Source organism: Monocercomonoides exilis, assembly GCF_001643675.1.
Source record: "Monocercomonoides exilis strain PA203 chromosome Unknown scaffold26-1319188, whole genome shotgun sequence".
Taxonomy (NCBI): Eukaryota; Preaxostyla; order Oxymonadida; family Polymastigidae; genus Monocercomonoides; species Monocercomonoides exilis.
This window is the reverse complement of record NW_027150571.1, coordinates 601,310-627,369: the sequence shown is the minus strand read 5'-3', so window position 1 is coordinate 627,369 and position 26,060 is coordinate 601,310. Positions and strand designations below refer to the sequence as shown.

The window sequence follows — 26,060 nt, the reverse complement described above, 5'->3', positions numbered from 1 at the left end:
TATTATTATTTTTACTTTGATTTTATTAAAAAAGAAAATGTGACTCTCACTTCCTTCTCTTATGTTTTGAGAGAAATACTTAATTGAGAAGACGTGAAGCATCAATAGGATTAAGTAGATTTAGAAATCTCCGTTTTTCAACATTTTTTCTAGTAACTCTTGCTTTGCTTGTGTTCTGGTTCTTATTATAAACTGAACGTGTTTTTCTTGTATGACTTCTTGTTCGATCTTTCTTTCGCTCTGGTTCTTCTCTTTAGGTTCTTCGATGTTGTTGTCTTCTGGTTCCTCGATTCGACTTGGCTTAAGACAATCTGATGTTGAATTCCAAACAGCTTTTCCCTGATTGCTGTGAAATCTGCTGTTTTTCCTTTTTATCTTCAACATTTGTACTCACTTTGTCATGTGTAAAGATTCTGAATCTCCACTTCTATCCACTTCCTCCTGTTCGTTCTCAGCTGTGGTTGAATCATCGCCGTCATTTCTGCTTGCATAACTTTCTTCTGAGATTCTCAAGTTCACTAAATGTGGATCAGCTGAGTCACTTTGTGTTTCACTTTGAACGTTGATTTTGGTTGATTGAACTGCAACAGCTCTTGTGCAAGAGGAAGAGACATCTGATTGAAAATAGCAGTTCGTTATCTTATCGCTTTGCGGAGACAGCCTTGCGAACTTGGCAACTTGTGCTATGGGCATTCCAGACATTGTTAAGGCAGATATTGAAGCGTGCTAAAGTGATCAAGGTCCGAAACATTCTGCAATTCCTGATTTGTGAATGATTTCAGATGCAAGTTTTCTCAGGGCTCTTGAAGACAGTGGCTTTTTTGTAATTTCGTTCAGAAACAAGTGGTCAGAATTTGCTTGTATCTTTTCCACTCTTAACCATAATTCCTTCACAGCTGATGCAGGGCAAATCAGTGGTGTTTCTCGGAGGAATGGGATGATGATGTCCGTTTTTTCCATTCTGGTCTTCAATGAGGTGTCAAGGGCAATTGAGTCCTCTTTTATTGTGGAATGTGTAAGGCTTATTCTTTCGATTTCAGTGAAGCGTCATGCAAAAAAAAGGATACACAGGCAGATTGTTTTCTTCATGAGTGTGTCATTATCCAGATCTTTGTTTTCACCTAAGGTTGCTATGTAGAACAAAAGAACTCTTGGATTCCATATCGGAGGTTTGTTTTTCTTCTTTCTTCTTTCAAGTCTTTGGAAAGATCGGAAAAGAATCTTCATTAATGGATAATCTGCTAACTGCTTTTCGAATAACAGTTGAAATACAAGTGAAATTGCTGAACGTGTTTTGCATAGCGAAGACAATTTTTGTCCCTTGTCGTGAAGTCCAAGAAAGATATCTGCACATTTTATTACCCAGTCAGACAAATCACTTGGAGGTGGACCATAGTTGCACACAGCCCACTATTCTTAGAAACGAGCGAAACTTAGTAAATATCCGTTCCATGTTGATGGCGAAAAGCTGGATTCGCACAGATTGACCATATCGATGGAAAATCCTATTATGTGGTGGATGGCATTGAACCAAACTTCTCCTTTTGATGCTAAGGATTTATCAAGATAACACGAAGTTTCGGCAAGTAATGGTTTCATCGACTGCAGAATAAGCCTGTCTTTCTCACGTTTTTGTCGATTGCTAGTTATTTTATTTCATAAAAAAATGAAGTTATTAAACGAAGAAGTGAATTCGAAATAATTTTGAACTCAGAAAAAACAAAAAAATAATGGGAGTAGTCCCTTTTCATTAATTATCAATATTCCTATTTCAAAATTCCATTCGATGGGGTTGAGAGGAAACATTTGGAAGAGCTTAATAATTTGTTTCAAGATGAACTGAAGACAATCAAATGGCTGCAGAACAAAAATTTTATTCATTCATCTATGTTTTGTTGGAAATGCAAAAAATACATGAATTTCCAACTTGAAAGAGGAAATTACTACAATTTTAGGTGCAAACACTGTAAAAAAATCATTAAGAAGCAACACTGTTTTTGAAAAAATTAAGTTACCATTACGGAAGATTAGCGTTATTGCTTTTTTGTTTTTGGCTTCATTTGGAACAGCTTAAAGCAGCAATTTTGGCATCAGTGAATGTCTCCACAATTGTAAAGCTTTATGCTTTATTGAGGAAAGCAATTGTTCTTCATCAGCAGCAACACAAATTCAAAATTGGAGGAGAAAATAAAACGATTGAAATCGATGAAGCTGCTTTTTATCGAAGAAAGAAAAAAGTGGGAAGAAGAAAACCATTACTATGGATTGTTGGGGGTGTTGAAAGGCCTGAAACAGCAAAAGGAAAGAGTAATTTGTTTCTATAAATTGTACCAAATCGAACAAAACCTGTGTTGCAATCTCTCATTAAATCAGCTGTTAAAAAAAACACAACAATTAATACTGACTGTTGGAAAGGGCATAGTTCATTAAACACGCTTGGTTTTATCCATCGAACTGTTAATCACAAAAATCACTTTGTTGATTCATTAACAAAGTGTCACACAAACAGGATCGAACGGTCATGGTCACTTTAAAAGCATTTTCTTCCTCGACATGGTGTCCAAAGGAAGTATTTGTCCAATTATTTGCATGAGTTCACTTATCTAAGAAATCCAGATAAGAATTTTGATGATTTTTTCGAGGTTTTCGTGAAATCATCTTTCGAAGATGTCACTGTTATTGAGGAGGAATAAGTCTGGTATTTAAAAAGTTTTTTTTTGTTTTGTTTTGTCGTTTTCTTTAACTATTAAGGATCCTATTCTTGAATATAACAGAAATGAATTTGAAAACATTTTCTTCATCTGACATCATATTGAAAGGTTTGAGAAAAAATGAGTGGGATTTTTAAGAATCGAAAGTGGAAGCATTTTGACATGAATATTACGTGAAAAAAAGTTTGTCTTTGATTTCTTTAAAGTTTATCTCATAAATCCTTTCGGTATTAATATATTCTTTCATTTGTTTGTAGAAATCAAAACCGAAAAAAGGTATTACGATAAAACTTCAAAAAGATGAGATTCGCACAAATTTTTATGAAAAATCGATGAGAATAAGATTAGAAATTTTCAGAATGCCATTTTCATTTCAAAACATAAAAGCAACTTCTGACACAATAATTATTCTTCAATGACTCTGAGCATAATGATTTTTCTTTGTCGCATTCATATCTTTTGATTAATCTTTGATAAATATCTGAAATTTTTTTAGTTGATTTTAATTTTGTTCAGTTGAAAGACTTTCCATTTTCATAAAGATTTTCAATTATAAAAGGTTGTTATCCATGAAAGGCAGCTCTATTTCAAAGTTCAGCTAACCTTAAGAACAAATTCATTCTAAAAAAAACCTTCAACAAATTAGGAAAACGTTTATCCCTCATTTAAATTTTCAAATCTGTCAAAAATTTTTGTTAAGTTTTTTTCAAATGATTTTTTCTGTTGTTATTCTCAAGTTTAAGAAAGAAATAACAGTAGAAAATAACAAATAGTTTTGTGTTTTCGATCAATGGATGATGAAAATTATTTGCATAAACAAAAAAATAAGAAACCATGCAGCATGAAATCGTAAAAATAAAGCAGATCCTTCGTATCAAAATACATGATTTGGCTTTGAGGGAAATAAGATAAACAAGGTTGACTATTAAATCATGTATTGAGATTATTTACGTGCGTAAACTGCTTGGAAAAATATAATCAATAGAATACATTTGATAATCATGCATAGAAAGAAATGTGGAAAAGACGAAACTATTTGGTTTCTGATTTTATCATTTATTTGTTTCTCATATCAAAAATTCAGTTCAAAGTTTTTTCAAAACAGAGAAAAAAATGGATTGAACGAATTTTCAAAGGAATCAAAACGCAAGCATTTTGATTTTTAAGAAAACATTCATTCACTTTCTTCTCTTCGATCTGAGAGTATCACTTAAGGGTCAGTCACGGCGAATCTGAAAAAAGAATGCTCCCTAGCTCTCCACTCAGCACTGGACCCGCGTTGAATTCTGCCACATCAATGATGTCAGATGGACCTCCGGGAGAGATGTTCTCGAGTATGACTGCTCATTCCAGTTCTGAATTTTCACAACAGATCCCGGGAGCTCCAGAAGCCAAAGAAAGCCATGGCGAGGATAGTTTGCTGCTGGAAAATAGTTTTAAAACAATATTTCTCAGAGATCCGGATTGCAGCTTATATGATATGGATTTGCCAGAAAGATATTTGGAAGATCTTATTATTGACCTGAAGGAAGATGATTTAAGTCCATTTCTGCCAAAGGCCCCTCCTGCAGCTTCGAGAACAGATAATTGGATGAACGACGCATTGGATAAGGCAGGCGAGCGAACTGAAGCTGTTCTATATCCGACCATTAAAATTCTGCTTTACACACATGCGAAATAAAAAGAAAAAGATGACGAAAAAGGATCAATTGCAGATGCAATTTTATTCGTTTCAAAAGCGCTGAAGGAAGCAAGATCTGTAAGAATTCAAGGAAGATTCGGCTTTAGGGCAGCTGCACAGATGAAGGAGAGCACAGCTTCCAGTCTTCTAACTCAAAGGCAATCAGAAGTCCTTGAAGAATGGAGAAAAACAGAAAAGAGCCAACAATTCAAACTGCAAACAACGAGCTGGCCTATGAGAAGAAGTTCGATAACAGCCAGAACAATTCCAACCAGAAGATCAGCTAGCCACAGATTTTTTCAAAGAGCTCCCCGGTTGTCAAGACAACAAAACCAAATCCGGCTGCGGCCAAGAGCTTCAGGTTTCGCTTCAAGAAGACAATCAGGGGAGCGAGAATTCCAATAGAAGAAACGAACAGCATTCTGCAGCCCGCAGAAGTCCGACAAGAGGCAATGGTTGGAGGAAGAACTTGTTTATTTCGAGAAGAATGGGAAAAAATTGGAGGAGCATGAATTATTGGGAAAGGAGTAATTCCTGTATGGAGGAGCAAAGCTGCGAAGGAATCACTCAAGAAAACAGGAGTATTCAACCCTTTGGAGCACAAGAGTCAAGAAGCCCAACAATCCTTTTCAGAGATGATCAAGAAGCAACTGGAAACAAATATCATCAGGCCAATTCAGGAGAAGGATGTGAAGCATTTGAACCCAGTGTTTGTTATCAGAAAGAAAGACGGTGGCTGGAGGCAAATCGTGGATTGCCGAAGACTCAACAATGAAATCAAGACGATTTATATCAAGTAAGAAGACCACAGAACAGTGGAGAAAATAATACAAGAAAAGGATTACTCAGTCACATTGGACTTAAGCCAAGCTTATTATCTTATAAAAGTCGGCGAAGAATTATCTTCATCACTTTCGTTTGTTTTCAAAGAAAAATACTACTCTTTCCACGGAATGCCTTTCGGATACAAAGAAGCTCCTCGAACGTTCACAAAAGTGATGAGAAAAGTTCTGAAATACATGAGGGAGGAATGGAAAGTGAGAACAATTGCATACCTGGACGATATCGTTCTTCTTCATCAAGACCCGCAGGAACTCAATATTATTGTGGAGAAAACTCTTTCGATGTTCAACAAATTCCAATCAGTTTGTGGTACAGATAGAGGAATCGAAGAAAACCGAACTGATGAAAGAGTGCAAGAAATGGATGAGGGTTGCCCAGAACAACAGAGTTGTTTCGATAAAGAAGTTTGCCTCGTTGATAGGGAAACTGAACGCAACAAGATTCGTGTATCAAGAAGCCTCCCTGAATTTGTCACAACTGTACAAACTCCTAAACAAAGCTTTGAGTCTGAATGGATGGCAAGGAAAAATGCGCGTGAATGCATCGATAACAAATTGCCTCATGAAGTGGAGCGAAAGGCTGAAAGAGAACCAACCAAGGAGATTGAACCCAGTGTTTCGACCAGAAGCAATTCTTACGACAGATGCATCAGGGTTTGCCATAGGCGCAACACTAAAAGTCAACAACCAAATGCTGGACTTTCACAAAACTCTTCCACTTCAAGTCAGAAACCAAAGTTCAAATTACAGAGAGCTATTCGCTATAAATCAAGCCATCGCGCATTTCTCAAATTCCATTCGAAATCAAAAAATAAGAAATCTGCTTATTCGATCAGACAACACAACAGCAGTTTTCAATCTGAATCGATGAGGAGCGGGTCCGAATCTCAGAACCCTTCTGAAGAAAATATGGAATCAAACCCAAGCGCTGAAAGTTGTTGTGAAAGCTCAACATATTCCCGGAGAGAGAAACGTCAGAGCAGATGGCCTATCGAGATTGGCAAAAGGAGGAGATTACGAAGTCGAACAAGAAGCACTCGAAGAGATCACCAGTCAGCTTCAAACGAACATCACACTCGATGCCTTCGCAACAAAAGAAAACACAAAATCAACGAGATGGTGCGGACCAGGAAGCAATTTAAGTCAAGACGGGTTGCAAATTTCATGGAGAAACGAGACAGTTCTTGCGCATCCACCGGTTCCTTTGATTCCAGCAGTGATCCGAAAAGCAGCGATGGAGAAAGCTCGAGTTCTTCTTCTTCTTCCAGATTGGAAAGGTCAGATATGGGAACCTCTTCTGAACAACACAAATCACATCTCTTGGACATGGAGGAGAACGGAGGAGATAATCAAGGAAGGAAGATGGATGAAGCTAATGAATGCAACGCTTCCTCCAGGAAGACTGAGGATATGCCTAATCAATCCATAACTGAAAAGGGAAAATCGTGGTGGAACGAGATTTTAGCATCAAGAAGCATGTCACGTGAACTGGCCGAAGAGTGCAAAAACAGCGTCGCTAGTGCAACATGGATGGGATACACTTATGGTTTCGCGCATTTCAAAGACGGATGGGATCAGTTAAAATTCAAAGACATCCCTTCAAAATTTCAGATTTGGCAAAAAAGATGCTTGGATGTGTTTGTTGCCTTGAAAAACAACGGAATGAAAGCTTCTTCATTGAGAATTGTCAGATCTGCCATTTCATTCCTAACATCAGTATTATACGGAAAATCACTTTAGAGAACACCTTGATTTCAATCCTGTTTAGATCATTCAGGAGATCGGAATGCAGAAAGAAAAAGAGACAGGATGATATGTGGAACCCTCAACAACTCTTCACGCATATAGAAACGATTGGACAGAACGAAAATTTGTCATTCTCACAGCTGACAAGGAAAACAATTTGTTTATGCATGATGTTCTCTGCGTGCCGCTTCACAGAATTGGAAAGAATCAATCTCAAGGAATCAGAAATAGATAAGCAATCAATAAACCTGAATACATCACTGAAAACTGGACTTGAAAGAAGCAACATTGTCATCCCATTCCTCGACAAGGAAAGTTTGATATGTCCAGCAACAGCCGTTAAAGATTTATGGGATCGAGTGAAAAATCACAATCCAGCTGCAAATAAACTATTTCTGAGCTCTTCAACATATGATCCAATGAATGCCCGTGCAATTCGAAAAGCAGCAAGCGAAATGATGAAAGATGCAAGAATCCCGTCGAACTACAGCCCATACACCTTGAAACATGCCTCCATATCAGCCTTAACAATGGCGGGAACTCCAGTCGAGCAGGTGGCAAAATTCGCAAGATTATCCCCCAGAAGCAACACGGTGATCAAACATTATTTCAAATCTAACATATCAAACAAGATGGCCCAGATTATATCTTCGAATCAGGAGACAAAGAAAGCAATTCATCAGCCTTCCACAATTCCTCCATCCGCATCCATACCAGACGAAAAAGATTCCATTATTCCCATCAATCAACAATCTCGTTTGCCAGAAGGCCATGAAACAGAGAAAGCAAGGGAAAAGATCTCACAACCAGACCGTATCGAAGAACCAGATGATAATGAGTCTCAATCTATCCACGAAAAGCAATTAAATACAACGAACAATGAAAACGAGAAAGACACAAGTGAAATCATCGAAGAAAAATGTATCCAGTTTATTATTCGAACAAGATCACAGAGAAGAAAAGAAATGATGGAAAGAGAAAATTCAGAAAGTAATCCATAACGCCCAATTACTCCAAACTCTCAGATCGAAGAGAAGAAAGTGAATGAATGTTTTCTTGTAAATCAAAATGCTTGTGTTTTGATTAGAAAAAAAAATATGAAATTCACTTTCTTCTCTTCACCCACCGCGTTTTCACTCCCACCCTATGAAGAAAGCTTTAAACAGGTTCCAGATGCAATACCAACCCAAAACCCATTTTGAAACCCATTTCACCTTTTTCTCTTCAAGCGCAATTTGTATTTTCACGCGCATTTTCCACACTTCACTTTTTTAAACCAGATTCGCTTGGGTGACTGACCCTTAAGTGATACTCTCAGATCGAAGAGAAGAAAGTGAATTTCATATTTTCTTTTTCAAGAAAAACAAAAATTTTGAGTAGCAAAAAATGAATTTTTCGTTTTCTCAAACATTCACAAAATAATCTGAAATTTTTGACGATAAATAATATTGATATTTTCTATAGAGATAATAAAACTTTTTATGAAAGCTGATGATGGTATCTTCATATCCTTCTTCTTCCATTTTTTCAAGCGCCTTCCTTTTTGCTGCCTTTCTTTTCGCTTCTTTTTTTTCTTCATCTTCCTCTTCTTTCAATTTCCTTGAAACTCCCATAAAGAATTGCAAGCTTTCATATGTTGTCATATCATTCAACGTTGGCCGCTGTATCCCCTCCAAAACAGCATCAACAGCTGCGCATTTTAGAAATCCTTCAACGTTCACGCTTCTATTTTCTGCTGCTTTTCTCAAGGAATAAATGCACCAATCGCAAATTTCTCTTTGATTTTCTCTTACTGCTCGAGACACCTGAACAATGCTGCTGAAAAGCTCAACATATTCTTCATTCCACAAAAGACAGTTCTCAAAGAAAGAAGAGAGTGTTTGGATCCAGTTTAATAAAACAAGTTCTTTTATTTCTTTTCCATCTTTCTCCGCTTCCTTCTCTCTCTTCCAGTCGATACACTTTGACAGATATTCTTATTCTTTAATTGCCTCTCTTGCAAAATGAAGCTCATTTGCAATCAATTCTTCCAAACTTTTGTCTTTGCAAAATCTGAAGATTAGAAACTGCCAAGCAGGCTGATAAGCAAGTCGCGTCAAGTTGTAATGCTCCTGATGATATTTGATTATTTCTATTGTCTTATCCAAATACAGTTCTTGTTCAACATGCTAAAAATTAAAATAATAAGAAAATAATACAACGATATCAAAAATGAAATAGAATATTCAAACCTTCCACATCCCGAGATTTTTCAAAGCCAGCAAAGCCATTTCAACTTCCTTTTGAGCTTCCTCGTTTTCCTCTTTGTTCAACGCAGCTTTCAAAAGGCAAGGTACAATTATTGAAACAATATTTGTTAAAGCAAGACCATTAGAGAGCAGCAAATAACATTCACAAAGATCAACCAAGAGCTTTTCATTCTTTTCTTCATTTTTCTTTTCTTCTTCAACAATCATCTTCTCGAATCTATTTTCCAATGAAGATTTTCCAAATTCATGAATAGGCATATCTTTCAACGCATTCCAAAATCCAGCATGCTTCAATAACAGAATAGCATTCTCCAAAGTCAGTTTCTTTTCTTCAATCATTTTTCGAATTTTGTTGAATATTTCAGGATTGAAAACAATAAGCAACTCAAAATTATTCATTCTATCAATTATTTCATTCATTTCAAGGATTTTCTGCTTTTGTTCGGTTTCAGTGAATTGTTCCAACTGTGAAAGTTTCTCTAAAAAAGTGAAAAAATCAAAAGAGAAATAAGAAGCATTTGTTAATCCAACCATTCATTTCTTTTAATACTTTGCAAACCAAGAAATGTTTGTCCTTTTGAAGGGGACTGTGAAATCGCAAAATGAATTCAAAACAACAAATAAATTCATTTTCGAAATATTCGTTTTTGTTCAAATTAAAAGAATTCAAACACATCAAATCAAATATTTATAATAACACAGAAGTCCATACATATTCTTTTGCCATCAATGCCTTTAACCTCAAAACAAGCAAATCCGTGAAACAAAATAGTCTTTTTTTGAACAAATAAATAAGGGTATCTAACCTATAATTATATTAGTTAAGATTTTTGATTGATGATTTGCCAGCCAGAGCATGTTTGAGCTGCTTAGGTTATCGTCCATAGATGCAACCATGCGATTTATTGCACTGCAGAAGAACAGGGATTTTATTTACAGATGGAGGAGCGGGTGGCTGTTTGCATCAATTGCTTGCGAAAAGTGAATTTGTGGGGGAAATTGCATGATATATGAACATGGTCATATATTACAAAACATATGATGCAACATCGGCTGTTATATTTTGAATGAAAAGCAATCCAAGCAAGATGCGAAAAAGCGAACAGAATATCAGAAAGATTGAATTGAACTTTTTGTTCATGTCGAGAGAAATGCGACACGTCAAGCATTTCTTTTACACAGGACTTATTTTACATGGGCTTATTGGAGGGAAGTTTGTTTTGTGGAAAAGGAAAGGAAATTGGGGATTGGACAATGGAGGAAGCGAACAGAACGAAGCACTCAGCAGGCCTCAATTACAATCTCATTTGCTTTTTGCACAAAACCCTTTGGAAAGCCATCATCAAAGACTTGCCGTTGAATTGAGTTTTGAAAAGGAGTTAATTTGGAGAATATGTGTTTTCGCTTGAATTCATGTCCAACTTCACAATGGATTCTAAGGACAAGAAAACCAGTTGGACCGATAATTACCAATCCATTGGAGATGGGAAAATAATTCAAGGCCAAAAAAGATGGTTTGATTTTTTTTTTTTTTTTTGTTTCATTCATTTTTATTGAAAGGTGATATTTGAATGAATACAGAATGACTATGAACAGGAATGCCATTGAATGAAGCCTTTTTATTTTTTTTCAAAAGAGCCAAAAGTTTTGAGATTATTCTTGTTTGGATTGCATTCAACGATGACATTCGTGTCTTCTGACATCTGTTATGCATGCTGCATAACCAAACAATGCTTAACATGAGCTTGAAAGAGAGAAGAAGCAGTTTGTTAGGCTTATTTGTGAGAGCGTTCGGCAGAAGCGACTTATTTGTTGGGGCTGATGGGCTGGCTGGGCATTCACATTCAGAACACATTCAGTTTTTTCTATCTCCCAACGTGACTTGGAAAAGCTTACATCTTCTATTTTAATTCACCTTCTTCTTCACCTTCCTTATCATTCTCAACAGTCTCACTCAACAAAAGATGCTCATTGCCAGAATCGACACATCAATCACATAATCAAAAAATTCTTCATTTTCTTCTCCTTTCATATGAAAATTTTGCAATTGATGTCAACTTCTTCAATCGTCAATGCTTTCTTCGATTTCGAATACTTCTCCGTCAATATCCTCATCATACATGAAGTTCATTTGAATTGTTGACATCATTGGACAAACATAATTTTCTTTTTGTGAGGGAAAAGCAGTTCAACCACACGAAGGCAGTCAACGATTTGTGAACTTCCATCTTTATCTGTTTGCATCTCTCTCCATTTCACATATTTTGTGATGAAGATTGTATATTTCATCTGAAATCAACTCATCGAATGACATATTTTTATCGATCGACATTACTCAAGTTATCATCAACATCTTTATAAAAAGGATTGGATTTTTTCACAATTCTCAATTGCTCCATTTTCATTGGTTTCATCATCTTCTCCCCCTTCCCCTCCTTCTCCTTCTCCTTCTCCTTCTCCTTCTCCTTCTCCTTCTCCTTCTCCTTCTCCTTCTCCTTCTCCTTCTCCTTCTCCTTCTCCTTCTCCTTCTCCTTCTCCTTCTCCTTCTCCTTCTCCTTCTCCTTCTCCTTCTCCTTCTCCTTTTTTTTTCTTTTTCTTATTCATGTTCTTCTTCTTCTTCTTCTTTTTGAATTCTTCTTTTTTTTCAATTTATAAATACTTTCTTCTTTGCCTCGTCGTCAAAATAATTCAGCAATTCACAAAAAAAGGGCGAAAGAGGGATTTTTTATTTTTGTTTTTATTTAATTTTTATTTTTTTTAAAATTCATTTTCTTTAGCAAAATTTGTGTTTTTGCAAAGAATTCAATCTTCTTCCTCTTCTTCCTCTTCTTCCTCTTCTTCTTCTTCTTCTTCTTCTTCTTCTTCTGTTCTAAAAAAACGTTCGTGCTCTCCCCGCTTCACACTTCCTTCTCTTCTCCGCCACTGGGTCGGATGTACTGAGGTGTGCGGGCAGAAAATCACAATGGAAGACAGCGTGCTGTTGCTGCATGAAGATGGATGAGACATTAAAATGCTTGTGTGCTTCGAAGAAGTGGGGATTTTAGCTCGCATACTGAAATATTCGCAGGAGCTGAGGTTTTCTGAGAAAGGAATGAAAGCGCTGGAAATCAGAGAAGCCGAGATCTGGGCAAGAAAGATGAGAGAGAAGGAGAGAAGGAAAAAGAGAGGAAGGAAAGAAAAACCAGACAAACACTGGTCAATCCAATGAAGAAACACTCGGCACGGATGAATTAGAGCTCATCGATGAAACAGTATCTCTTTACACACACAGAAGCCTGTTTCAAACGAAACTGCCTCTCTTTCAGAAGTTCTTAATTCTTCTCCATCAAATACACTTTCACCTGATTCACAGCCTTTTTCCACTGACTCATAGGATGTATTTCCTCCAATTCCATATTTTGACAAGAAGCTGAAGGGATGTTGCCTTTTTTGAGTGTTTGATGAACTTCTATGAAGCGATACGGCTATGTATTTAGCATCACATTTTGTGGAATGTTTTCTGAGTGTCTGTGCAGCCAAAGGGAAAAAAAGGAGAAGAATGAAGAGAATAATAGAAGAGGAGGAAGAAGAAGAGATGTTGGAGAATGCTGTAGATAGCAACAAAAACAGAGTGGAGCAGCGTTCTGGAGGCATGCGCTCTTCTGCAGAATCCACCATCAAATGTGCAAGTGTGTTTGCGGAGACAAGATGGAAAATGAACAGCTCGATGAAATGGGAACTCGACTTGTAAAGAAGGCGATATCAAAGAGGAAGATGACAGATAAGAAATGAAGGTGGCCATGCAGCTAAACAATTTGAAGGATCTGAAACAGAATTTCTCGAATATCTTTTTTCCTTTCAAATTTTTATTTTGTTATTTTTTCAACATCTTTGAATAATCTTTATTAATTTTTTCAAAATAAGAAATAATAACATTAAGAAACAAATAATAATAATAATAATATTTAAAGCAAAAATTTTGAATAATCATTTTTATTTTTTCTATCATTTCGACCCTTTTTGAAAAATATTTTTAATTACAAAAATCGTAATTATTTTTTGAGACATCAAAAAAGAAAAAAGAAAAAAAAAAAGAAAAAAAAAAAAAGAAAAAAAAAAAAAGAAAAAAAGAAAAAAGAAAAAAAAAAAAAGAAAAAGAAAAAAAGAATTGAAAAAGAAGAAGAAAGAAAAAGAAGGGAAATGTGAAGAAAAGAATAAAATTGAAAAAAGATGAAGAAAAAATAGAAAAATGATGTCTATCTTGTAAATTTAAAATCATTTGATGATTTTATGTTTTTTATCTGAAAGTCATTTGTCCAATGCATCAAAAACATTTCAAAATAATCTTCTTTTCTTTTAATGAAGACGGGATAAAAAAAAACGGGTTCACATAAAGAGAGAATTTCCAACTTTTGTGTGAGATAAACAATGTTTTCATTGATCAATTTGATAAATTCTTTGATTCACGTATTTTTCCAGGCACTTATTTGAATAAAATTTTGCAACCATCAGGAAGACAATTCACTGTTTGAATGATCAGAAACAACAAAACATATTTCTTTGGACATCAAAATTTCAAATGTGACACTCAAAAGATAGATTATAACTTGAATTGCCATCACTATTTTTGAGTGGTTTCAGGAATGAGTTCAATTCACTTTTTTACACAGGATCTGATATTTTCTGATTCCAAATGGGTGATTATTTTTGAAATCATATCTTTTTTCTGGGTGTTAATTTTTCAAAGATTGAAAAATTTTCGAAAGAAATTTTTGTTTCAAAAGTAAAGAAGCATGACAATTGTTTTTAAAAACAAATGGTTTTATAGAATCAAAGATTAGAATGCATCCAATAGGCATTTTCACTTTTCAATTTTTGTTTATTGACATTCAAGGTATATTTAAGCACCGAAATTTTTGTATGAAATAATATGATTTCAAAAATTATCACCCAAATGGAAAAATTGAAAAAATGATCACAATTGAATTTAAAAATTTATAACTTCGATTATCTGATGATTTTTTTATTTTTTTCAATTACAACGAACAAATATTGTTATGTCCGTTTTTGTTATTGTGATCAACTGTTGCTTGTCATTCAACGAGCATTTTTATTTGAGAGTTTTGAGTGATGTGAACTGATGATAATTATTATTATTTTATGTTTTTGAAATTTCTTTTCTGTTAAACATCTTTGTTTTTCTGTGATTTGTTCATATCACTGATTATCAATTTAACTATTGTGTTGTCTGCCCTTTATAGTTTTTCATTGTTTGAATGATAATCTTTAATATTTTATTTCTTCTTTCATTAATGTCTGTTTGTTTCTTTGTTTTGAAAAACCAAGAAGTGAATTTCAAAAAAGTGTGAATTTTGGAATATTGATGCAATATGGAAAAAAAGGAAAATGAAAATAAACTACACGTGATGAAAACACATTGTTTTCTATTTGCATTTGTGCAATAAATACTTTACGTAAACTTCTTATTGATAAAATAAAAAAAATTAAAAAAAACTATTGATTTCACAAATTTTTTGGTTACTATCAAAAAATATTACAATGCAAATAATGGCGGAACAGAAGGATCTTTGTATTCAAAAGTGAAATAAGCTTTTCAAAATGAGGATATGACGTGGAGCTGGTATTTGGAGAAAGTGTTACACAACGAAGTTCAGAAATGCCGATATCACAGAACACAAAAAAGATGTATCCATGTTTTCACTAATTTCGGATAATCGAAATGTCCCAAATGCATCGAAAAAAAATCAGTTTTCCATGGAACTATATTTGCAAATATGAAAATTTCCTTGGGCTCAACTTTGTTGATTTGTTTGTGTTATTGGGTGAAAATACCAATAAAAACAATTTCTTCTTTGCTCGGAATTTCTCAAATTACGGTGGGTTTCTGGTGCAGCGTTGTGCGAGTCTGTTGCGCAAAAAAATGGAATGATAAACAACAAACGATCGGAGGCCCTGGAAAAACTGTTGAAATCAATGAGGCTGTCTGGCGGAAGAAAAAATAGGGCAGAGGAAAATAAAAAGACCACGTTTGGATATTTGGAAGAGTGGAGCGTCTCGACGAAGGACAAGCTGTTAAATGATTAATGATAATTGTCCCAAATAAAACAACGAAAATTTTATTTTTGTTGATTCAACGTATTAATTTTCTCTGAACGACCATTATTTCAGAAGAATGGAAAGAAAACGCTTCGTTTGAGGAGCAGTGTAATTAACATTTCTCCATCTTCTACAAAAGAAACTTTATCAATCCGGAAAGTGGAGTTGGGACATACACAATTGAAGGATTGTGGTCACATTTGAGGTCATCTTTTCCGCAGTTTGGTACAAGAAAGAAATATATTTTGGATCATATTGCTATGTTTCTAACCAAAACCTCTCTCAAACTATCTTTTGAAGACCTTATAAATAAAATTGCAGAATATAAACCAGAAGAGGAAAAAGAAGAAGAAAATGAAATGAAAGAAGATGAAGAATCAGAAGAAATTGATGAAGAATTGCCGTTCTTTTAAGATATCATTCCCAACGAAGATGAATTGTTCGAAGACGAATATTGAGGAGCCGGAAACGGAAAAAGCACTTCAGAACATACACCACAGAAGATTTTTTTTTTCATTTTTGAATTTCAAAAATTTTTTGATCATGAAAAATAAATTATAAAAAATTTGAAATTTTTTATTTTTTTCATTTTTGCTCAAAACGCATTTCCGAGCATTTTCAACATGAAGAACATTCATAAAACAATACATTCCATGAAAATATTGCGTTATTTGTGAAGTTTGGGAAATACTATATTGGACTTTTGTGTCTGATTTTATTTTTGAAGAGATCAAATAAAATGAAAGATCACTGAAATAATCCACACACCGAAAAGATGAAGATTTCAAAAAGAATCACCCATTTGCATTTATCCAATTTGAACATAATCCCGAAAAAAGATTTCAAACAAATTCTATTATCAATCATTTTTTTCATGATATCTTTTCGAAAACTTTTATTCATATATTTTTTTTGGATTTTTTGTATTTTATGGAATGGAATAATTGAGTGTCAATGATTTCTTGAAAAGTGAAAAAACTACCATTGATGATTTGTTTTTTTTTTTTTAATTAAAAAAATACTATATTTTGAACAATCAGAGATAATAAAAAAACATAAGGAAGAGATGATCACTGACAGTTCACAATTCACCAAATTTTCAGATTTGAAAGTTCATGGAAAAACAAACATGTCTTTGATCAAATTGAAAGAACAAAATTAATAAATATTTCATAAAAGTTATCACAAAGAAGATTATCATCTTGAGGGAACTTTATTTTTGTAATAAAAGATATACTGGCTGTTCATTAATAATTTTTGAGACATTCAAAACACCCTTTTGACTCTCAAAGATTTGTGTTCCAATGAATTTAAAGAGCCCAGATTAACATCTGAATTCAAATATTATCATTGTTTGTCAAATTCTTTCACAATTCCAAAATAAGTTTTGATAATTTTCTCATATCTATTGATTCACAAAAAGAAAAGAATGATTCAAGAATTTTTCTGGGAAATGAAATTCATTGTTTCTGTCGAATTTCAATTAATTGTTGTGTTTGTTTTCATGAAAATGACATGAAAAAAATATAACTGAAAAAACGATTGTGAAATATGTGTGTGAAAACACAATGAAGATTTAATAATTTTGAAGATTATTTTATTAACATAATGAAAAGATCACACATTCCGCTCTCAGAAAAGTCATCACAATCATTCATTCATACACATAAACAAAAGGCTTTGCAAAAATTGTGATTTTCTGAATACACACATAAAAACAAAACAATCAGATGAACTTTTCAAGAAAGAATTTCTTTTAAAAATAGATTTTTTTGAAATCCTTTTGAATACATACACAAACACACAAATGAGTTTCGAAATGAATATTAAATCAGAAAACCGAATTCAAAAAAATGAAGATAAATCTTAACATTCCACAAGAGAAATGTTTTCCCAAATATCTCAATATCATCATCATCTCTTCTTTTTCAAATGTGTCTCATTATCCCAAAAATGAAACCTTCACATGTTGCACAAGAACTCCAGAACATTTGCCATCTTTTCTTTGAAAACGGTGAAAATGTTTCTTTCGCACCCAGAAATATCTTCTCATCAAAACCCTTCTCACACGATTATTATCCCCTTCACCATTTCTTTCTCATCAATATTTCTTGTTTTCCTCTCTCTTTTTGGTGGATTCACTGAAAGTTTCTCTTGTGATCCAGATATTAACCGTGCTTCATCTTCTGTTTTGCTCTTTTCCTCTTCTGTGCCATCCTCATCCTCAATCGCATCTGACATCGTCAGAATCATTGTTCCAGCTGGAAAGTGCTGAAACAGTTCTCTTTTCAGATCATCCAAAGAAATGCGAATCGAGCGTTGCGATTTCCAGCAGCTCTCCACAAGCTCTCCAAACCCACTTTCTTCAACAAGAGCTGTCACGTCTGGCCTCTCCCCATTCAAGATCTTATCTCCCGCCACCTCTGCTGGATACTCTCCAAACGGGATATCCAGTGTCAGACACTCCCACAGCATCATCCCAATCGAAAACACAACTGATTCTTTTGTTGCTCCCATCTTCTTGTTCATCAGCAGCTCTGGCGCCTTCCACCTCAAACACTCTTTTCTGTTGTATTCATCATCCTCAAATGCTGATGAAGGAAGGGAGTCACTATCATCACTGGCAGATGTCACAACAGTCGATGATGAGATGGATGATGAATCAGAGTCATCTGACAATAAATCAGAATGCATGACGATGCAGATCACCATGTGTTCTGAAAACAACACAATGTGAGGACTCAGAGTGGAAAGAGAAGATAATCCATTTTCCATTTCATCAAACGAATGGAGTGCCAGATTAGCCACCCAGAACAGGATCTGTGCAGCTGTCTGCTCCCTCTCCTGAAGAGTGCCAATTGCCATCTCCTTTGTCTTGTTCAGCCCATGCAACAACATGAACAGTGAATCCCTCAGATCCACAATCAATTTCTCATGAGGAGATGAGCAGGCCATTGCATCCACCAGATTCGACATCGAAGAGGTGGTTGGACACAGACTCTCCGATCGAACAAATGTTGAATCTGAATCTGATGTGTCTGTGGATGAAGTAGATGAAATGGATGGTGATGGTGTTCTCTTTCGAATCTCTTCTTCTTCAACCTTCTCCAGCATCCATTGAGGAATCTTGTCTGAGTCTTTCCCCAAGATATATTCTGTTGAGCCACATTCACTCAGCAAATGCTCTGACGACTCTGAGTGTCCCAAGCTTTTCTCATACACCCTCTTCTTTATCCTCTCTTCGTTCTTCTTCTCTGCCTTTCTCTCAGCCCTCCTCCACTGCTCCTCAGGAGACATCTCCATCGTCACCATCTCAAATGCCTTCGGATCCTTCCTAACTGTGTCATTCACAATCTCTCTCAAGTCTTTTGCTTCATTCTTTGCCTTTCTCCAACGAATTGTAACAATAACAGATACAATCAGAACGATCAAAAACAAAACAACAAATATCAGACAAAAAACAGCCCATGATGATTTCCCTTCTTTCCCTCCTTCAACAATCCTTTCATCTCCTTTTCCAACGCTTTCACTCCTGTTCTTCACAATAAACCGCTCTGTTGATGAAGGCGAATCTCCTTTCCCAAACACAATCCACACACTCACTTCTGTCTCTTCTCTCACTTTCTCCAGTTCTGAACATGAAACAAACGTGTGAATCTCATTCTCTGACACAAACCCTTCTTCTTCAATTTCCTTTCTCACTATCTCCTCCTCTTCCCCATTTTTCATGCTCATCTTCACTGACAGATCACATGGCAGAAGCAGCTTTCCCACAATCATCAACTCCACATCCCCATTTGGCTGTGTTGTGTTCTTCACTTCCAAAATGGGGATGAAAAATGATGATCCTCTTTCCGAAGCTATCCCTCCCAACTCGCATCCCTCATCCAATATCCACAATGATGAGTTATCTTTCAACCCATCTCCCCCTTTCACACTCACAACATTCAACTCCCCGTTCCCTTCACAAATCACATTCCTTCTGGCTGATGAATATCCCTCAATCGATGGGTTGTTGTTCTCAAATTCTCCCTTCTCAATCCTCACACTCCCTCCACTCACCCACAACCCACCTCCCTTGCTCTTCATAATCGTTATTTCCCTCATCTCCACTCTGCTCTTCTCAACATCAACCAATGATCCATTCCATTTGCATAATCCCTCTTTTATCTTGTTTTCTTCATTGATAACCTCGATTTCTTTTTCTCCATCAAACACACATGCCTCAATCCTCACATTCTTGGATTTTCTTATCTGTATCATGCTTCCCTTATCAACCGAATTCACACACTTTCCAAATGAGCTGTTCAGCACACTCACATCTTGCTCTGCATTATCTATCCCAATCACACACCCCTTTGACATCAGAGTCACATTCTCAACTCCCATCTCTTTCATTTCCACCTTCGCTTTCCCTCCAACACTCACAACATCTCCCTCACATTCTATATTCGATATTCCTGTTTCATCAATTGTCACATCTGATTCTTCACAAAATGAAAGAATTGATCTTGTTGAATGAATATCCCTGAATGTTGTTTCTGATATCTTCAGCTCTCCACTTTCCACACTCACAATTGAACTGTTCAGCTTCATGAACTCAACTGTTGTTGTTGGGGAAGAAGAAAAGAATTCACATTCTTGTATTTTTGTCATTCCATTCTTCACTTTCATGAGACAATTGTGAGTTGATTCAAATCCATTTTCAAACTGGAATGAGCACCTCTCCACTGAACATTCATTCACAAACTCCATCACACAATCCTTCTCACCTGATTTCTCAATCTTGCAGTTCAACCGAACAATCCCCTGTGCCTTTTTCAATGAGTTCACAACCAGATCTCCAATCACACACTCCTTCCTCACAAACCCTTCCCCATAAATCAGAATCCCATTCATCACCCCTTCCTCGATGTGCTCAACCCCACAGTCGATGCTCGCACACGGAATGCTCTGTGCCCCACATCCCCTCCCATCACTCCCTCTCCCACTCACAAACACCTGTGCCGAATAATAGAATGTGATCAGCAGAATCAGATCAACATCCGTCTCACTCTCAACATCCCTCCCACAGATCGAGTTGTTCGAGTTCAGTGACTCCTGGTTGTAGTTCAGTGCAAACAGTGTTTCGTTGATCTGGTGCTCAATCGAGTGGCATCTGACAAACACGTCTTTCCCTACATGTGCCTCATTCATCACAAACAGGATATTCACAATCTTGAAATTCAGAGGCGGAATCTGACTCTCATTCCCATAATTCGCATGTGGGTCAGACCCATCAATGAACAGCCCTCCTCCACACCCTGTCTCACTCGAGCACTTGCACATCGAAAACGAGCTCCCATTCACTTTCAACACCGACTCCCCACTCTTCAGCACCACTCTCATCCCCCCTCCTTCATCACTCAAACCACTCTTGCAACTCGACATCGAACACTCATCCACCACACACTCCACCCCATCCTCAAATGATCCCACATCAACAACACTCGCTCCAATCCCTTCATTCGTGATGTTTGTGAATGAACACCCAACGACCCTCAGAACTGGTTTGTTCCCATTTGAAAATACCTTCTTTTCTCCATTCATCTAATTTTCCTCTTCCATCATCTCCTCATTCTCCTTCTCCTTCTTCCTCCTCTCGTTCTCCTCTTTCCTCGCGCTCTTCTCCTTCTCCAGCGTCTTTCTCAGCTTCTCATTCTCTTCTTTCTGCTTCTGCACCTGCCCCTTCAATTCGCCCAGCTCTTTCCCTTGCATCTCTTTCATCTTCCTCTCATTCTCTAATTCATTCATCTTCACTGCCATCTCCTCGTCTTTCTCCCTCGCCACTTTCTCCTTCGTCATCAGCGCCTCGTCCAACTGTGCCAAAAGCCCTTCTTTCTCCTCCACCATCCCTTTCTTCTCTTCCCTCTCCCTCTCCAAATCGCTCTCCATCGCTTCCTTCTCCATCGTCACTTTCTTCACTTCTTCCTCTTTCTCCTTCAATCTCTGCTCCATTTCTGCTGCTTTCTTCGAAATCGCCTCGTTTTCTTCCTCTTTCTGCTCAATCGACAGCGCAAACTGCACTTTCATCTGCTCCAGCGCCTCCAACTTCGTCGTCACCTCTTCATCCTTCAGCAAAATGTCCTTGTTCTCCTTCTTTTTCGCTTCCACCTCTTCTTTCAGCTTCTTCGCCTCCTCCTTCAACCCCGCGTTCTCCTTCTCCATCTCCTCCATCTTCACTCGCAGTTCTTCAGCAGCTTTGCCATTTTCTTCCTCTTTCTTCCTCAATTCATCCCTCTCTTTCTTCAGCAGCTCTCTTTCCTTCGCACTCTTCCTCTTCTCGTTCTCCTCTTTCGCACTTCTTTCTTCTGCTTCCTTTTTCTCTTTCTTAAATCCTTCAATTTCACTCATAAATTGCTTATTTGATGCCAAAATTGCTTCTTTCTCCTTTTCCACTTCTTCTTTCTCTCTCAAAATTTGCTCTTTCTCCTTCTTCACTTCCTCTGCTTCTGCCTGCAAGCTCTCAATTTTTGATTGAAGTTCTTTGATTTCATTGCCTTTTTCCTCTTTCTCCTTCACAAGCATCTCTTCTTTCTCCTTCGCTTCTCCTTTTCTCTTCTCTGCCTCTTCATTTTGCATCGTCATCTGCTTCAGACTCAAAGTAACCACTTCTTTCTCCTTCATCACCTCTTCAATGCTCTTCTTATTGCGCTCTTTCTCCTTCTCCCTCTCCATTTTTGCCTCTTCCAGTTCTTTTTCAATGTTTTCCTTTGTCTTTTGTACTTCTCCCAATTCTTCTGTTAATTTAGTCATGTTTTCCTTCTAATTTTCTTTCTCTTTCAAAATATCTGCATTTTTATTCGACAAAACTTCGATTTCATCCCCTTTCTTCGCCAGCTCCTTTTTCATTCTTTCTTCTTCCTCTTCTTTCGCCTTCGTCATTTGCTGCAGTCCTCCAAGTTCCACACTCAATTTCTGCATCTCCTCCATCTTCTGCTCCATCTCCTTCTTCATGTTCTTCTTTTGCTCTGCCATCTTCTTCTTCTCTTCTTCTCCTTTCTTCCTCTCTTCCTCAAACCTCTTCCTCTCCCCTTCCAATCTTTCGCTCGTCTCCTTCAATTTCCTTTCGGCTGCTTCCTTTTCTTGTGTCAGCTGCCCTCTCACCCGCCCAAGCTCTGCCTGGCTCTGCCTCAGCGCCTCTTCTTTCTCTCTCACTCTCTTCGCTGCCTCTTTCTTCGCTGCTTCTTGCTCCTTTTCCAGTTTTTCTATCATTTGCGCTTTTTCTAATAAAACTGCTTCGTTTTTTTCATTCATCTCTTTCTTCTTCTTCTCCTCTTCTGCAAGCGCTGCTTCCATCTCTTCGCTCTTCTTCGCCATTTTCTGCTCCAATTCCGCAATAAACTCATCTTTCGTTGCTGCCTCTTTCGCTCTGCTCTTTTCCTGCTCTTCGAACTTCGCCCTCTCCTTCTCTGCTTCTTTTGCCCTCTCTTCCTCTTTCTCCTTCTTCATCGCTTCCAACTCTTCTTCATGTTTGCGTTTTTGTGCTTCAACTTCTTCCTTCGCCTCTTTTCTTTCTGCTTCTCTTTCCTCTTCCATCTCCTTCATTCTCTTCTCTTTCGTCTCAATAATCACCAAAAGCTGTTTAATTTGCTGTTCTTTCTCCAAAAGCTCTGCTGCCGCTGCTGCTGCCTTCGAAAGGTCCCTTTCTTCCTCTTCTTCTGCATCTTCATTCACTTTCACTTTCTCCTTCTCCTTCTCCTTCTCTCCTTCTTTTTCCCCAGGCATTTCATTGATTGCTGTCATTCCAACTCTTCCAGCTGGCTTCACCATCATTGCAATCCTCATCTCCTCCAGCTCTTTCGAAAGACTTTCCTCCTTCTCCTTCCAAATCGCCCTCTCTCTCTTCATCTCTTTCTCCCTGTTCGCCTTCTCCTCGCTCAGCCCTTCTGCCAGCTGCTGCTTCTCCTTCTTCAGCACATCCACCTCTTTCTTGCTTGCTTCTGCTGCTGCTTCCATTTCCTGTGTCATCTTCTCCATCTTCTTCTGGTTGCTCTTCTGCTCTTCCTCTTTCTCCTTTCTCGTTTTCTCCAACTGCATCTGAATTTCACTCATTTTCCCATTCAATTCTGTTTTTTGCTCTTCCATCTGCTTCTTCAGCTGCGGAATCGCTGCCATTTCACTCGTCATCTTCTGCATTGCCTCTTTCATTTTGCCATTTTCCTCTTCTTTTCCTGTCAATTGCTCGCTTTTTTCATTCAGCTCTGTAATCAGCTTGTTTATTTGATTGTCTTTCTCTTCGCTCTGCTTTGCTGCTTTCTGAATCGCCTCGTTCAGCTGCTCTTCCATCTGCTCTGCCTCTTTCATCAATCTTTGCACTTCTTCTTGTTTCGCATTCGATTTCTCTGCTTCCTTCGCTGCCTCTTCTTTCGCATTGTTGACTTCTTCCTCCTTTCTTAACACAGTTTCCTTGAGCGTTTTGTTCTCTTCTTGCAGTTTTCTCGCTTCTTCTTTGTGCTTTTGCTCATTTTGCTCTGAAATTTGGCTGTTTTTCCCTAATTCTGCTGTCATTTCTGCTAATTTTGCGATCTCTGCCTCTTTTTCCTTTATTTCCTTTGCGTTCTGCTCTGAAATTCTTTCGATTTCTCCTTTCAAATCTTTGATTTCCTCTTCTTTTTCTCTCTTTGCCTCCTTCTCCGCGTTCTTCGTTTCTTCCGCTTCTTCTGCAAGTTTCACATTTTCCTTCTGAACTTGTTCGATTTTCTCTTCTTTCTCCTTCATTTCCCCTTCCATTTTGCTCTTTTCTTCGCTCAAACTCTGCAAATTCACTTGAAGTTGCTTCATTTCTTCTTCCATCTTCTTCTTTTCCTCTCTCATTTCCTCTTTCACTTTCTCCGTTTCTTCTTCTTTCTCCTTCTTCAAACTGCTCAAACCTTCTTCTGCTTGCTTCTTCGCTTCTTCCAACGCAGCCTTCTCAATTTCAATTGCTTCAAACATTTTCTTCTCTTCCTCTTTTTCTTTCTTCAATTGCAGCATTTCCTTTTCCATTTCTTCCCTTCCCGCAACTGAAGAATCCAATTCATTCCTCATTTTATCTGCATTTTCTTTTAATTTCTCGTTTTCTGCTTTGATTTCGCTGATTTCTTGCTTCATTTTCTCGTTCTCTTCTTTCAGCTCCTTATGCTGTTGATCCTGTGACAGCTTCGGCTCATTCTTTTCTTTGTCTTGTTCTTCATTCAACAAATCTTTTTCTTTTTCTTTCTCTTTCTCTTCCTTCTCTTTCTCTTTCTCCTCTTTCTCTTTCTCTCTCTCCTCCTTCTCCTTCTTCAGCGCCTCCACTTCCTCCTCCAGCTTCTTCTGCGCCTCCATCGTCATCTCCTTCTCCGCCGCCATCATATTCATCATTTCTGCTTTGAACGTCGCCATTTCTTCTGCTTTATGCTCTTTCTCTGCCTCCAGCTTCTTCTTCTCCTCTTCCGTCTTTCTCTTCTCTTCCTCCAGCACTCCCACAGACTCCGCCATCTTCTTCAGCTCTTCATTCATCTTCTTCTTCTCCTCCTTCAGCTTCTCGTTCTTCGCCACCACCTTCTCCAGCTCTGCCACCATTTCGTCGTTGTCCCGCTCCATCTCCTCTTTCTCCTTCTCCTTCGCCTCATCCTCCTTCTGCCTCCTCTCATCTTCCTCTCTCATCATCTTCTTCAGCATCTCGTTCTGCTCCCGCATCATCTCTATCTGCTTCGTCTCTTCCTCTGCTGCTGCAATAGCCCTGTCTCTCTCTTTCTTCACGTCACTCAGACTTTTCTTCAGCGCTTCCTGAAATATTCAGTGATTGTTTGGGTGGTGGATGGTGAGAATAAAAATAAAATAAAATAAATTAAATTAAATAGAATGAAAATTATATTGATTTTATTTTTTTTTTTAAATAAAATGAAATATTGTTCAATAATTTAATGCGAACATATTCTTCCTTTGCAACGCTGTCAATCACAACTTCTGTAACTTCTTCATCTTTTCCTTTCAGCTCTTCTAATTGTTTTCTCAAGTCCTCGTTTTCTTGTCTCAAACGAGAAATATCTTAAATAATGAATGTGAAAAAAAATATTGATAACAATCAATATTATAAGCAAGCACTTCGATGAGTTCAAACCATCTTCTCCCTTTAAAGAATTATCGCTTGATTCTTTCTGACCGTCTTCTCCTTCGACATTCTTTTCAGCCTTATCGCAAAATAGAAAATAAAAGTTTATAAAAAAATATAAATATAAATATATTTTTTGATATAAAAGACTATAAAATTGTAACACCTTTAGTTTTTTCAATTCTGCTTGAAGTTCAAGATTATAATCTGAAAGAGTTGTTATGCTCGTTTGCAGTGCGCGTAACTAAATATTTATTTGTTTCAAATATTCACTCAACAGTAAATAAAAAGATAACCTTTTCTTCATGTTCCTCTTTGAGAGTAGAAATAGCACTTTCGTGAGACTCATTTGCCTTTGAGGCCTGAGAAGATGATAAACCAGATTTTGAGATTTTAGCCTTTTCTTTTTCTTGGTGTAAGTCTTTATCCAAACGCTCAATACGTTGGTTAAGCCTGTCAATGTCTGATAATGTTACAAAAATGGAGATGGTGCACATTACAAAAAAAATTGTGTGAATTGTTAAATCAGTATCCAAAAGTCAAATGAAAAAAATCTTTTGTCAGTTTTTTCTCATTTTCCTTGGAGATTGCCAATTCACTTTTCAATTTATCAATCTG

At 36.9% G+C, this 26,060-nt stretch overlaps 8 protein-coding genes across 8 annotated transcripts; 4 read left to right on the top strand and 4 right to left on the bottom strand.

Annotated features, from left to right (window-relative positions):
- Positions 1-3,954: 3,954 nt before the first annotated feature.
- MONOS_6414 (uncharacterized protein) lies at positions 3,955-4,392 on the top strand (the record flags this gene model as incomplete). The annotated part of the gene is made up of 1 exon (XM_067876647.1): positions 3,955-4,392. The coding sequence occupies one exon, from the start codon at positions 3,955-3,957 to the stop codon at positions 4,390-4,392; it is 438 nt and encodes a 145-aa protein (XP_067726284.1).
- A 953-nt stretch (positions 4,393-5,345) lies between these two features.
- Positions 5,346-6,974, top strand: MONOS_6415 (uncharacterized protein; the record flags this gene model as incomplete). The annotated part of the gene is made up of 1 exon (XM_067876648.1): positions 5,346-6,974. One exon carries the CDS (start codon positions 5,346-5,348, stop codon positions 6,972-6,974), a length of 1,629 nt encoding a protein of 542 aa, XP_067726283.1.
- A 173-nt stretch (positions 6,975-7,147) lies between these two features.
- Positions 7,148-7,981, top strand: MONOS_6416 (uncharacterized protein; the record flags this gene model as incomplete). The annotated part of the gene is made up of 1 exon (XM_067876649.1): positions 7,148-7,981. The coding sequence occupies one exon, from the start codon at positions 7,148-7,150 to the stop codon at positions 7,979-7,981; it is 834 nt and encodes a 277-aa protein (XP_067726282.1).
- A 937-nt stretch (positions 7,982-8,918) lies between these two features.
- Positions 8,919-10,022, bottom strand: MONOS_6417 (uncharacterized protein). Its single transcript, XM_067876650.1, has 4 exons — positions 9,942-10,022; positions 9,789-9,816; positions 9,212-9,708; positions 8,919-9,148 (listed from the first exon to the last, which is right to left on the bottom strand). Exons 1-4 carry the CDS (start codon positions 9,954-9,956, stop codon positions 8,957-8,959), a joined length of 732 nt encoding a protein of 243 aa, XP_067726281.1. The 5' UTR covers positions 9,957-10,022; the 3' UTR covers positions 8,919-8,956.
- A 1,476-nt stretch (positions 10,023-11,498) lies between these two features.
- MONOS_6418 (uncharacterized protein) lies at positions 11,499-12,169 on the top strand (the record flags this gene model as incomplete). The annotated part of the gene is made up of 3 exons (XM_067876651.1): positions 11,499-11,507; positions 11,595-11,833; positions 12,007-12,169. 3 exons carry the CDS (start codon positions 11,499-11,501, stop codon positions 12,167-12,169), a joined length of 411 nt encoding a protein of 136 aa, XP_067726280.1.
- A 4,626-nt stretch (positions 12,170-16,795) lies between these two features.
- MONOS_6419 (uncharacterized protein) lies at positions 16,796-20,676 on the bottom strand. The gene has a single exon (XM_067876652.1). The coding sequence runs from the start codon at positions 20,651-20,653 to the stop codon at positions 17,390-17,392; it is 3,264 nt and encodes a 1,087-aa protein (XP_067726279.1). The 5' UTR covers positions 20,654-20,676; the 3' UTR covers positions 16,796-17,389.
- A 238-nt stretch (positions 20,677-20,914) lies between these two features.
- MONOS_17665 (uncharacterized protein) lies at positions 20,915-22,042 on the bottom strand (the record flags this gene model as incomplete). The annotated part of the gene is made up of 1 exon (XM_067870606.1): positions 20,915-22,042. One exon carries the CDS (start codon positions 22,040-22,042, stop codon positions 20,915-20,917), a length of 1,128 nt encoding a protein of 375 aa, XP_067726278.1.
- A 28-nt stretch (positions 22,043-22,070) lies between these two features.
- Positions 22,071-25,939, bottom strand: MONOS_12572 (uncharacterized protein; the record flags this gene model as incomplete). Its single annotated transcript, XM_067865204.1, has 5 exons — positions 22,071-25,117; positions 25,263-25,378; positions 25,452-25,521; positions 25,609-25,686; positions 25,739-25,939. The coding sequence occupies 5 exons, from the start codon at positions 25,937-25,939 to the stop codon at positions 22,130-22,132; spliced, it is 3,453 nt and encodes a 1,150-aa protein (XP_067726277.1). The 3' UTR covers positions 22,071-22,129.
- Between the last annotated feature and the right edge of the window lie 121 nt (positions 25,940-26,060).

Coding starts and splice junctions, on each gene's coding strand:
- MONOS_6417 (XM_067876650.1), bottom strand. Junction 9,709..9,788: donor AAAAGGACAAACATTTCTTG/GTTTGCAAAGTA, acceptor TCACTTTTTTAG/AGAAACTTTCACAGTTGGAA. Junction 9,149..9,211: donor AAAATCTCGGGATGTGGAAG/GTTTGAATATTC, acceptor TTTAATTTTTAG/CATGTTGAACAAGAACTGTA.
- MONOS_6419 (XM_067876652.1), bottom strand. CDS start 20,653: ATGTGCAAGTGCTCGAGTGAGACAGGGTGTGGAGGAGGGCTGTTCATT.